This window comes from Chaetodon auriga, chromosome 18, assembly GCF_051107435.1.
Source record: "Chaetodon auriga isolate fChaAug3 chromosome 18, fChaAug3.hap1, whole genome shotgun sequence".
Lineage (NCBI taxonomy): Eukaryota > Metazoa > Chordata > Actinopteri > Chaetodontiformes > Chaetodontidae > Chaetodon > Chaetodon auriga.
The window spans coordinates 2,723,205-2,735,665 of record NC_135091.1 but is presented as its reverse complement, the minus strand read 5'-3'; the positions used below and the strand labels follow the sequence as shown (position 1 = coordinate 2,735,665).

The 12,461-nt window shown below is 44.8% G+C and overlaps 1 protein-coding gene across 2 annotated transcripts in view; it reads right to left on the bottom strand.

Annotated features, from left to right (window-relative positions):
* The window catches only part of LOC143336588 (serine/threonine-protein kinase D3-like), a 30,379-nt gene extending 18,392 nt beyond the window's left edge, over nucleotides 1-11,987 (bottom strand). For both annotated transcript variants that reach the window (XM_076756831.1, XM_076756832.1), the window contains exons 1-2: nucleotides 11,745-11,987; nucleotides 9,772-10,402 (exon numbers count right to left, since the gene is read on the bottom strand). In XM_076756831.1, coding sequence (XP_076612946.1) covers nucleotides 9,772-10,068 — 297 coding nt within the window. In that variant the 5' untranslated portion in view covers nucleotides 10,069-10,402; nucleotides 11,745-11,987. The remainder of the gene's footprint in view (nucleotides 1-9,771; nucleotides 10,403-11,744) is intronic.
* Nucleotides 11,988-12,461: the final 474 nt, after the last annotated feature.

The following is a 12,461-nucleotide window of genomic DNA, read 5'->3' as shown; positions in this document are numbered from 1 at the left end:
AACAAATCGGATTTTCTGGTTAAAAAGCCAAAACACAAAGTTTCCCAGCAGCGACTTCCTCTTTATAAAAGAACCTTGAAAACCATGTGGGTTCATGTCTGGGTCACTGTCCCTGTCAGATGTCATGTCAACGCTCCTGTCGTCCATACAGAGAGACACTTTAACAAGTCAAAACATTAAAACTCTGTCAGACGTAACCCAGACGTCACATTTTATCCAACTTTCGCCCAGTTTTATCATCTTTTGCCATGCAAATCACTATGAATGCATGCACTCACAAAGCAGACGCCAGTGATGGAAGAGAGCCAAAAGCGATTGGTTCCCATTCATTTCTGTATATTATTGATTTGGCGCTACACAAATAAATTGAAATTATTGTTGTTTAAAGTCAACAAGCCTCTTGAGTTGAGTCATCCATCACAGTTAACATCAAACCTGTATTTATTCCTGACAGCGTTACACTGTCGTTAGTGTTAACGCAGCTGTAGATGAGAAGTGATTTCAAAAGTCTGCACTGATTGTCTCTTAATTACCTGTATATTTGTATAAGACTTCCATGGTTTGCTACACGGCTGGCAGTGATGTGAACTTAAACTAGGTTTAGCAGTAAAAGGGCTGAAACATTCGAAATCATTGGTTTGGTCTTTTTAGGATGTGCCTCATTTGTTCCTGTGTGTTCATGAGAATGATTCAGCCTTCCTGGTACTACCGCATTTTTAAATGCGCCACAAATTTTAGGCCTTTGAGGCTGATGGAGTTTTTTCAGAATTAAAGCCTCAACAGAAACCATCCGGAGCTTGATGAACTGTCACTGTGAAGACAAAAAGCTGAAAATGTGTGATGTGTATGTATTAAATGTATTAAATTGACTAAATTTTAGCTAAAACTTTTAAGGCAAAGCCTAAAAAGTCTCCATAAAAAAGCCAAAATGAACACTGTTGAACCCGAGACGATGCACTTTTAAGTCTCAATGAACAGCTTGTGCTGTTTGTGTGTACTGGATTTGGGGTTCAGCAGTCTCTGCAGCCTGCAAACAGGCAGGTGAAGCAGCTTCCTGCCCTGAGCTGCACTCTGTGTGAGCAGGATGTTAGCAGGATGTTAGCAGTGTGCAGGTAGCACGCAGCACGAATCCTGTGGCGCATACCGACAGCAGGAAACCAGGTGATGAGGCAGAAGCCGCGTGCATCACATTAGATGTACCACACACAAAATGTCCATCGTGAAGTCATTTTGCACCTCTTTGTGGTTGTTTTGTGTCTCTTTGTGGTTGTTTTGTGTCTCTTTGTGGTTGTTGTGTGTCTCTTTGTGGTTGTTGTGTGTCTCTTTGTGGTTGTTGTGTATCTTTGTAGTCTTGTCTATTTCCATTTTATAAACAGCTACAGAAAACGCACTGGGACGAACACTTGCCTGTGAAACCATGACAAAGCAGGAAGCTGAATAAAAAAAATCCACCATGAGGCCTGTGTGAGGTCTGAACCAGAAGTGACAACACTCCTGTTCAGCTGCCATGACGACGCATTTGGCCTCCGTCCAATCACGTTACAGCCAGTCGTCAGCTGCTGCATTCTCTGAGGTGAGCAGAGAAATACACTAAGAGTTCTGTTAATGGACAAGAGTGTGTGTTTAATGCACACTGATCCCCTCTTAATGGTTAATCCTCCATTAACCAGGCTTAACCTCCACACACCAACACACACAATCCCTTTCACATTCTCTAACTCGTCTCTGATTCCCTCGCCGAACTGAATCCACATTTCTGACGACTCCACGGTCTTGTTCTGGTCAGCAGGGTCACAGAGGCCGAAACCTCCAGGCCCTGCCGTGACCCCTGATCCCACTGCAGGAGCTGGAGCAGGGGGCCCAGAGAGGTCTCTGTTTTCACCGAGCCGGAGGCATATCCATCACCTCTTAATCTGTGCAGCACTCATGCCATTATCAGAGAGACTAAGTGTTCATGGATCCCAATAATCCTGGTTCTAAAAGGGAGGACGGCATCCTCAACATCCGGTCCACAAACACACACAGAAAAAACACAACTGCTTCATGAACTTTATGTTAAACCATGATTTAGATTCCCTGAATTGCTTACAAATTCTGCTTTGTGACGTGATGTAAAGGAGGGAAAGAGCAGGGTGATCTGGAAAGAGCTCGTAAAAGTGTCGCCCATTTATTTTACCGCAGACGGACAAACAGCAGCTTATCATTTCATTTTTTTCTCACACAGCATTTTCTAAAAACACTTGAACCATCAGCGATCATGAGAGCAGCACCAGATTAAACCGCCGGTCCCTTCCGCTGCAGAGAGCTAAGAGCCTTTCAGCTCCAATAAAACTCTTCAACTATTTCGCCGCACACGTGCAATTAGCCTGCAGGGACAACGCTAAAAGGGACTGATGGGAAATATGAAGGTAAACAGCAGTGCGCCTGTTTTCCCAGCATCCGCTCGCTCTGTCACCTCGCCGAGGAAACAACAGGAAGCAGCGCTGAGTGGGTCAAGGTTGTCGGTGTGTGAGCGCGTGGGAGTTTCATTCATCCACTCGTTACAGGCTGAAAAATGAAAAGCCACGCCGACCTGTCGATGCGTGAGGTTTTTTAATCAGCGCCGAACACGAAGCGCAGCCGAGGCCGACGGCAGGGTCGTTAGCTTTGCGGGTATTTGGTCGTAAATCACAGTATTGGACAAACACGATGATGGCGCCAGAAGAGAAGTCAGAGGATCGCCAAAGATATTCAAATGAGTCCCGCTGAGACGTTTCCGTCTGGACAGAGGGAAGAAGCACAAACCATGTTGGTGCCTTTCTCTACCTGCTGACCTCCAGACGGAGAAGACATGAATTTACAGCATCACTATCAGGATGACACACACTGAATTAATCACTGCCCTGCACGCGCGCACACACACACACACACACACACACACACACACACACACACACACACACACACACACTCTGCGGGTGCTTTATACTCTACATGTGTCACTGTTACCACAACAGCATACAGTGCTTCCTCCTCAGATACCTCAGTGTGTGTGTGTGTGTGTGTGTGTGTGTGTGTGTGTGTGTCTTAAAGTGACCTCAGTGTTTCCTCTGAATTCTTACAGCAGCAACACGACCACACAGAGAAAATCATCTCCACACCACTGAGACTCATCGGTGAAACCATGTGATGCACACAGAACTACAGGGACACTACGAACATCAGCGGAACAAAAGAAAATCCACGGTTTTCTTCAAGTGACCCGATGCACCAGGTCGTCCTTGGCCTGTTTGGAAGCGCTTTCAATTGGATGAACCATCCGTCTGTAACCACCTATCACAGGTTAACTTCAGCCAATCAGATCAAGCAGCAAACAGCCGTCAGTGTCTCTCTTTGTTCTTTCAACACAGAAATATGTTCCCGTTCTGGCGAGACGGATTCTCGGCTCGCGTGATCTTGAGTGATATCGTGGGATCTCGTGATCTAGAACGAACTGAGCTGACTCGCTAGGTACATCTCCATTACAATACAGCATTGTACCTGTCAGCTGAACCAGAACTGAGGGCAAAACAGGGAACTAAAACTGAAAACAGACCTGCTGCGTGAAACCACAGAGGAAGAACATCAACTACTCTGCAATCTGCAGCTGAATAAAGACACATCCACCCTGTTTGGCTCCACCTCTTTTCATTTGAGATGCCCGGCAGGTGTGACGCTGACAAACACCGGCGTTACAGACTTTAATTAACAACATACTGTTTCTACACAACGTTCAGGAGAGAAAAAGCTCAAAGTCACAATGAGGGTCCATCACGTCAACATCACGTGTTTCCTTGAGGTCGGACAAACTGTTTAATATGCTGCCCTCCTCATGAACCCATTTTTGGAAGGTTTTAATTGTGCATTGTTTACATCCATGTTTGTCAGCTTACAGTCTTCTTCTTCTTCTCGTCATAGTAAAGAAGATCACATGGTCAACCCCAAGAAGACAGTCGCCTAACTCAACGGTCCAGACACGCTCACGTAATGCTCCTTTCAAGCCCCGCCCACAGCAGACAGGACTGATGTCACCTAAACCGCCAATTTGGATGCAAATCCAACGTGTCAGATATCCTGGTTAGATTCAACCCGTTAAATGGGGCAAAGTAAATATTAAACCTGGATTTGTTTCCTGTTTCTGAGCAGATGGTATCAGTGAGACTGACCCACTTCCTGGTTCTCATCAGAACAAGAGGTACAGTCGGAGCAGGTGAGGGAGGGGCATTTAACCTGTGACATTCAGGAGCTGAATGCGTCAGGTCGGACGTGTTTTGGACGTAAAAAGGCCAGAAATGATGTTTGATTATTCTTCCTAAAAACTACTTTGGATATTCTTTGGCAACTTGTAAAAGCCTCTAGTGGCCAGTAGAGGAACTGCAGCTTGAAGCTGGTTAAGATTTATGCATTTACTCATTTAGCCCAAATGTTATCGTGGACAGTTTAATGAATGAGAACACAGAACTTAAAGAGATGCTGTAACAGGATTTTGGCTTTAGCTTCAGACAGCAGCTGTGTGGGACGTTCAGGATCAGAAATCAACGGAAACTTGGTGCTTTTCTGAGGATTTTTTTTGTCTAATGAGGCGAAAAATGGAGGTTGAAAAGTTAAGCCGGGATTTTAAAAAGGTAAGAGACAGAAAATGAGAGTCAGACGCTGTTAATGTTGTTCATTCGACGTCTGAGATAAAAGAAAATACACGTCGGGATTAAACCTCCTCACTTAACGTTTAATCACATATAAAAGGCCACATTAAATAAGACAAATCCAACACCATCTGCGTGCACTTCGCTCATTGTCGGTAAAATTAACAGCAATAATTTTCTTATCTTCATATCTTTGTCATCGTTGTCGTTAATATAATGCAGTTTCATACACGCTCACTGGTTGGAACTGTGGTTTAAATATGTTTTATCACCATCTTCATGTTAGCATGCTAAGGTTAGCATCTAGCTCAAGGCACCACCGTGCTTTAGTGCGCCATGACATGGCACCTCCTGAGGCCTGCTATTGGCCGATGTGGCGATTGACTGAGGCCGTTTTGGGTTGACATGATTGCAGTCCATCTTTTCCAGCAATTACCAGGCTGTGAACGCGCTCAGCACCCAGGAATCACAACTGACTCCCACTTAAATTAAGACTTTTACTTAAGAGAATTTCTTCTAAAACACACCAACTCCATACCGACACAAAGAGAAACGAGACAGAAGTCCGTTCACTGTTCGTCCTTGTACCTGCAGCAGAATGTCAGGTACGTGATAAAAGCTGCTTTCAGCCAAAACCTCCAGTCTCTATAAAACTCACATCCAGGCTGAATCACGTGGTTTCATCTTTTTCCTCTTTATGCTGTCTTTACTTTCATCTCAGCCTAAACTGAACAATTATTTAAAAAAAAATATTATTTATTTAATTACTCTCGTGTTCAATCACTGGGCTAAACTCACGAGTTAAGTAATAAATACAAGAAGGACGATATGTGTGAAATCCTCCTGATCATTATTGTTTTCCATCCATCAGCAGTGCAGGTAGAAGTTCTGCCGGCAGGTCGAGCGTCCAAACACCAACACCAGCATCTCTCTCTCCACCTGAACCACTACCTGGCCTTGGTAACCGTGGAAACCAGCAGAGCGGAGGACTCATCTCCGGGACGACAGAGAGATGCTGTATTCATGTATTTGCACTTGATGTGTTTCTTATCGTTCATGTTCGTTTTGTTTGTTTTACTCATCTCACAATTGTACATTTTCAGACTTTGCATATTTTTCTTCATCTTCTTTCTTAATCTCACGGGAAACGGTTGTAAAAGTCAGTGTTCATGACAGCCAATCAGGACACCTGCCTGCTCTTCTTCACCGATTCATCCCCGAAACTAAAATTAACCGAGATGAGTTTTTTCTTATTCCACTGGGACTTTCAGTAGCACTGAAACATGAAAGTCAAGTTCAGTTTCTCCGACTGCTCGTTGTTTTCTCTTAAAAAACACACCAGCAAGACGTCGAGATGAGCGTGAACAAAGATGATTTTAAGACGTGAGGTGAAGGAATCCCTCAACATCAACATTATACATCAGTCACTGACATTTTCATTGGATAATAAAATGTTTCAGGTTCTTAAAATTCTGAATGACATGAACAAACTGTTTGTAGGTTTGTTCAATAATGTCTCAAAACGAAGAGGTGAAGAAAAAAAATACAAGACAATTTTTGAAAATGAAATTCTAATAAAGTGTAAAAGAGGTTGATGTAAACATATACTGGAATTTCTATTTTTCAACCAGCATTTTCTGCTGCACTTACTGCACATTTTCAATATAATCTGCCTGCTGTGAGATGCTTTACTTGCTGTCAAAAGCCAACTTTTACCTCACTGAATTTTCTGCTTCAGTCCATATTTGTACTTCACAAAGGAGAGTACACACCTGTATTAACAGGACGGTCTAGAAATACTCCAACAGTACCTCACATTTTTGGGTTTGGCTCTAACACTATTATAGTTCAGCAATTAGAAAAAACAAAAAAAAAGATCATATTATGTATCTGCATTCGCTCGGCGCTGATTCAAGACGTCAGTGACGACGTTGAGGTTTTCAAATGAAGCTTTGAACGGAACGAAAATGGCGGTCGGTGCGGCCCCGTGCAGAGCTGCTGAGAATAATCTGTAAGTTCATCAGTTCCACTTTCACACAACACGTCTGAGGCCAGACTGAAGAGGTTCATCACACAATCCCGGATGGGACTGTGTGTGTGTGTGTGTGTGTGTGTGTGTGTGTGTGTGTGTGTGTGTGTGTGTACAGTGGGGGTACTCAGAGTGGTGACCTACAGGGGAGGGGAACTTCCCTACTTCCTAACCGCACCCCTTCCAACCCCAACCCCTCCTCCCTACCCCCCCCCCCCCACACACACACACACACACAGTTGAACCAGTGTGTGTGTGTGTGTGTGTGTGTGTGTGTGTGTGTGTGTGTGTGTGTGTGTCGGGAGGTGACGCAGCAGCAGTAAATCAGACCTGAAGCTTGCCTCCGCCCACAGCTCGCAGCTCTGTGATGTGGACACAAAAGCAGGAAAAAAAAAGTTGTCGTGATGATGTCACTTCGTGGGAATCTCGTTCCACCACGGCGTCCCGTCGAAGGCTCCTGGTGGGCAGTTAACAAAACTAGCAAGTAGCTGTTGTGTCCACATATTCTGCAGTATGTCCAAACACTGGGCCGGTTCCAAATAACGTCTCAGGAAGGGAGACGTGAGGCGCTGTCTCCAAACATCACCGCACAGACCAGCAGTGAAGGACGGGAACTGTGCTTTGTGGTACTTGTACTTTAATACATGAAAAAACTCCAAACATTCTCTGGTTCCAGCTTCTCAAAGTGAGAACTGGCTGTTTCTTCTGTTCTATCTTTGTGAACTGAGGATATTTGTTTTGGACGGTCGGTTGAAGACAAAACTTCGGGCTTCAGAAAACTCTCATGACCACGAGGTGTTTAACCTTTGTCCACACAAAGTTCGGCTTTAAGTAGATAATTTACAGATGCCCTCCACACATACATTCAGGTACACATGAAAATTTTCAAGTGTATACAAATAAGCAAATATTTTTCATTTCCAACATTTAACTGTTGGACACAAGATGTCTCCTAATTCACACAGGATGTGCACAGGATGCTTCAGGCTTGGGCTTGCAATGGGTGGTATACACACCACGCAGCGGTACAAATGTGTCCACCGGTGGAGGTTTGGAAACACCGCCTCCACCGTGGGAGCTCTCCCTTAATGTGTATTTCCACCCTGTCATCCACAGTGTCTGCACCGCTGCCCTGCTACACAGCGAGCGACCGGCCGAGCTGCTGTCACTGCATGGAGCGAAGCTGCTTCGCTCTCTTTTCTGCACGTCTGTATATCGTTTTTCACTCTTTTGTTGACATCGCGGATACGTCATTATCAAGGATGAGTCCACCTCCTCCTGCACGCTCTACCCAGAAACACATAAATCACTCTGCACAGTGAGGCCCAAACATTCACCTGCAGGAACAGGAAGAAAAACACGTTTTTAACTTCCTCTAAAGTGCATCTTCATCTGAATATTAAGAGCGACTGTTGCATGAAAACCATGTACTGAGCCTGGAGGCATGTTCGTCGTGACTGACAGGTCTCTCAACCTGCCGGGTTTATCCATCAGACACCTTCACCGCACACAGCAAGATCAGTCAGCGGCACTGAGGAACCAAGTGACCACCCTGCTGCTCCTCCAACACAACACACAGCTGTGAAACAGGAAGCGAAGAGCGCTGACACAGCAACACCAACCAGGAAGTGACATTCCCTGTGAACAGACTTTTCCTCAGCCGGTGACAAGAGACAACAAGTGAAAGTATGTGACAACGAAGCTGCATGAAGATACTGAGAACAGGCAGTCTGTCCAACAAGTTGTTCCAGAGCAAAATACCTCCACAACCACAATCTGTCAATCAACTCGTCAACAATCAATTACTGAAAGGTTGGAAAAGAAAAGCAGCAACAGGGGAAGTTAGTGGAACAAGTTCAAATGAGAGCATCACTGGGGTTTCCTCCCTCCGTCATCAAGCTCCACAAGACAGGTGAACCATTGTGGTTTGCTGCAAAGTCTGTCTGTGTGTGTGTGTGTGTGTGTGTGTGTGTGTGTGTGTGTGTGTGTGTGTGTGTGTGTGTTGACGGAGGGCTGAGAAATGCATGTTGTGCAGTAAAGGCAGGTGGTGCTTTCAGTGCGAGCGGTAAAACCAGTAGATGGTGAGAGATAAAGTGGAGCTGAGAACAGATGCCTGAGCCACACGTCGCTGTCTCAAGACCAGAATTTAAAACTCCAACACAAAACTAGAAGACAAAACAAGCCTCGATCCCTCTTTTGGTGCCAGCAGGCAACACGTGGTATCAAGAAGTATTGAAGTATTTATACTTTTAACAACCTTAGTGTGAAGCATGAGAATCAGCTGGTTTACCAAAACTCTGCATCCAATAAAAAATCAACAGGACTGTAAATATTGGTCAGCGTGAATCAGACAAAACCACCAACCAAACAGTGATGGAGGCCCATCGTGTTCACTGAAGAAGAAAGGAGACACTAGCGGAGACAATGTGGGACATTTTCTCGTAGTTAAAGCTCGTTGTCAGAGTAGCATTTTAAGCTGCTTGTTAATTTGAATTCACTCAGTTTTTTACTCTGCTGAACTCCAAACAAACGACTGTGCAGCGTTCACCAGCAGCACGCCGTCACTGCTAACATTTGAGGAAACTGAGAGTCCAAAATGGAGGAAGTTATTTCAGCTTGAGCTTTGTCGCACCATCAGTTTCTACAAAAGAAACACAGTTTGCAGACAGTTAAGAGGCAAACGTACGAAAACAGAAACTCAGTGAGCTGATTGTTAGCAGAGACGTTTTTCCTCCTTCAGTAACTCTTTAACGTAAACAGCTCAGCACGCAGAAAGATGCTCTGCGGCTAACTAGCAATAGCACGTTCCTGGCTAGCTGGTATGTTAGCAGTTGGCTCACCAGCTGCTGTAGTTCACCGATAAACCCTCACCTGTACCTATTATTTTCTCCGACTCACAGACCTGGACCCACGTGGACGTTTCACTGCCCCTCTACTGCGATCAGTGCGTCACCAGTGTTTGGGTCCAGAGCTGAAGGAGAAAACTGTATCTCATGGCTACAAGTGTCTCATGAATAGCAGACCATTAGTTACCTCCTCCAATCAGAGACCAGAAACCTAAATAAAGTCTGCAAACTGTACCTTCTGATCCACGATGGAGCAGACCAGCTCCCTCACGGCAGACAGCGAGTGGTCTCCGTGGTCCAGGGTGACCGTCTCCCTGGTGAGTCCGATCTGAAGCAGGAAGGAGACGCCGTGGATGGAGCCCCGGGAGTTTGTGCGGCTGGGGGCCGTCTGGCTGCCGTTAGACAGCCGGCTGCAGAGCGTGGCAGGCGGGCTGGGGGACGGCGACGGGGTGGGTGGGGCCGCATGGTGAGGGAGGGCGGAGAAAGACCGCGGGGAGGCCGGCGGCGGCGGCGAGCTGTTGTCGGCCGACATTGACTGCTATCTGTTGTGTCGTCCAGGCGGGATGAAGGCGTCGTGGGTGAACCACATCCAAAAAATGAGTCAGACTGCTCAGGTTTGTTCGTCAGCCGAGTGTTTTCTGTCGTGTTTGACTCGATTCACATTTCTCACCACTGAAATCCTGCCGGAAAGGTTTCCTCTCACTGCCGGGCATCTCTGAGGTCGAAACACGCCGCAGGAATCAATGAAGCCGAGGCTCGGGATCCTGGGAGGTTTACAGCTCAGTTCAGTCCTCAGGCCTCCTGCTGGGTGACGCCGTGGACTGTGAACTGTGCAGATCTGTGGTTTCTGGTCTCACCAGCCGCATCTGTCAGGAATCAAACACAAGACATCAAAGAATTATTCCAACAGTTTCTCTCCACATCTGGAACACGTGTTCAGATTTCAGAATTCATAAAATCATCAGAAGATTAAAACACTATCACACACAATTAAGTCTTCACCTACACAGAAGGTCACTGCCACACGGATGAAACTGCTCATTTCTAGAATTTTCAACAGCAAACTTTAGTCTGTCGGCTTTGAACTAAATGAAAACCTTGTCCTGTTTCAGTGAAAACCGTCTGCAATACCGTCATTACCGTGATGAATGATTTAGCGTATTAAAAACAATGTGTGTGGCTGTGATAACATGCAGGTGGAGGGCTACGTACGTACTCATAGAACTGGAGTCACATCCAGTAACTACTAGTTTCCTCTCTATGACTCTGTTAACATGAAGATGTGGAGGGAAACATTAGCAGTAACACATGTCAGTTTCTCTCTTGTTGGCTGAAACTGTTCTTACATAGTTTGGGTTTTCTGCCGAACAAACGCCGTTAGGATGACAAATCTTATCCCTAAGTCTGAGAATGAATCACATTATACTTACTAATTACACAAGTTGGCCTATAGCTCATTTTCATTCCTGTTTGGGGCCAAAAAACTTTTTTTTTTTTTCATTGTTAAGATAAGTTCCCTGACATTGCTGACAGTGAAAAGAGGTGTGACCATGTTTTCAGTGGAGCATCCCTTTCATTTTTGTAAAACTGTGATATAATACCATCACCACAAAAAACAACAAACAAACAAAATAATCTGCAAGAAAAACATCACATTATAGCACAATATCATTTCAAATAGCCCCAAAAACCATGCAGAGTTCACACATCTGCTGAGGAAACTACAACTCTGCAGGAGCATTATGGACACTACCAAACAGCAGACGAGTAAACACATTTTATCACATTTCTTAGACTAATTTAAACCTGTATGGACTGAAGAAGAGCCACGTTATACTATTATACATTAAACAGATTACAGCTGATTATATCTGGATTTACCTATGGCTTTTGTGCTGTACTACAGATTGTGGGAAATGTAGGATTTTAGCTCAAGAACACACATTAAGATCAATTTGACTCATTATGATCATAAATGGGACTTTTTAGTCTGTTACAGGCACGTGTCTCACCTGAGTTTGCCAGAGACACAACAGCACAACAACAAAAGCAACACCAAAATATAATAACAACAATAACAATAATAATGGTGCACATCTGTGTCTTATCTCACATCTGTATTAATCCTTAGTGACTGCATGAAGTTTGAGCATAAAGCAACAGGCTGACATTCACTCCGCGGAGGAGACAAGTTAAAGGCATCTTTACCTCCGAGCGCAGGGCGGCTTTTCCGCTTCCATCGGCGGAGAAAACGAGAAGAAAACTCCCGTTAAACTCCCATCCAGCGGCCGCTCAGACTGCTCAACGGCGGAATTTAACGAGCACAGTCCCCTGTGGTCCGCTGCACTCGGTCCACCGGAACTGGAGGGAGAAGTAAGGCCGGTAGATAAACCCGTTTTTCTTGTCTCGTCTCTGTTCAAAGTTCCCAGACGAGCGGCGGTGCAGCCGTGCAGCTCGAGCTTCATGCGGATCTGATTATCAGCGCGATTAGCAGAAACCAAGTGCCGCTCCGCACCGGGGAGGAGGAGCGAGGAGGAGGTCTCACTCTGACGGCATTTCGAGGGACCGGATAACTGGAGTCTCTGTAAACACATACAACAAGCTAACGCTAGCTACAGAGAAACATGGCACCCCCTGTTGACCTGACCACAAATTATTTTTGGCTACTGTCAAAATAAGAAATAAATGAAATATTATATATATATATATATATATATATATATATATATATATATATATATATATATATATATATATAAAAATCTTAGCTCGAGATTTAACTTATACAACTAAATGTTACTTTTAGCTAGCTATCAGTAGGTTATGTTCCCAATGCTCAGCTAATACTAGCTAGTGCTCAGCTAACCCTAGCTAGCGAAGAAGCTAACGATCTCTTTTATGTTACTTCAAAATATTAAAATAGTA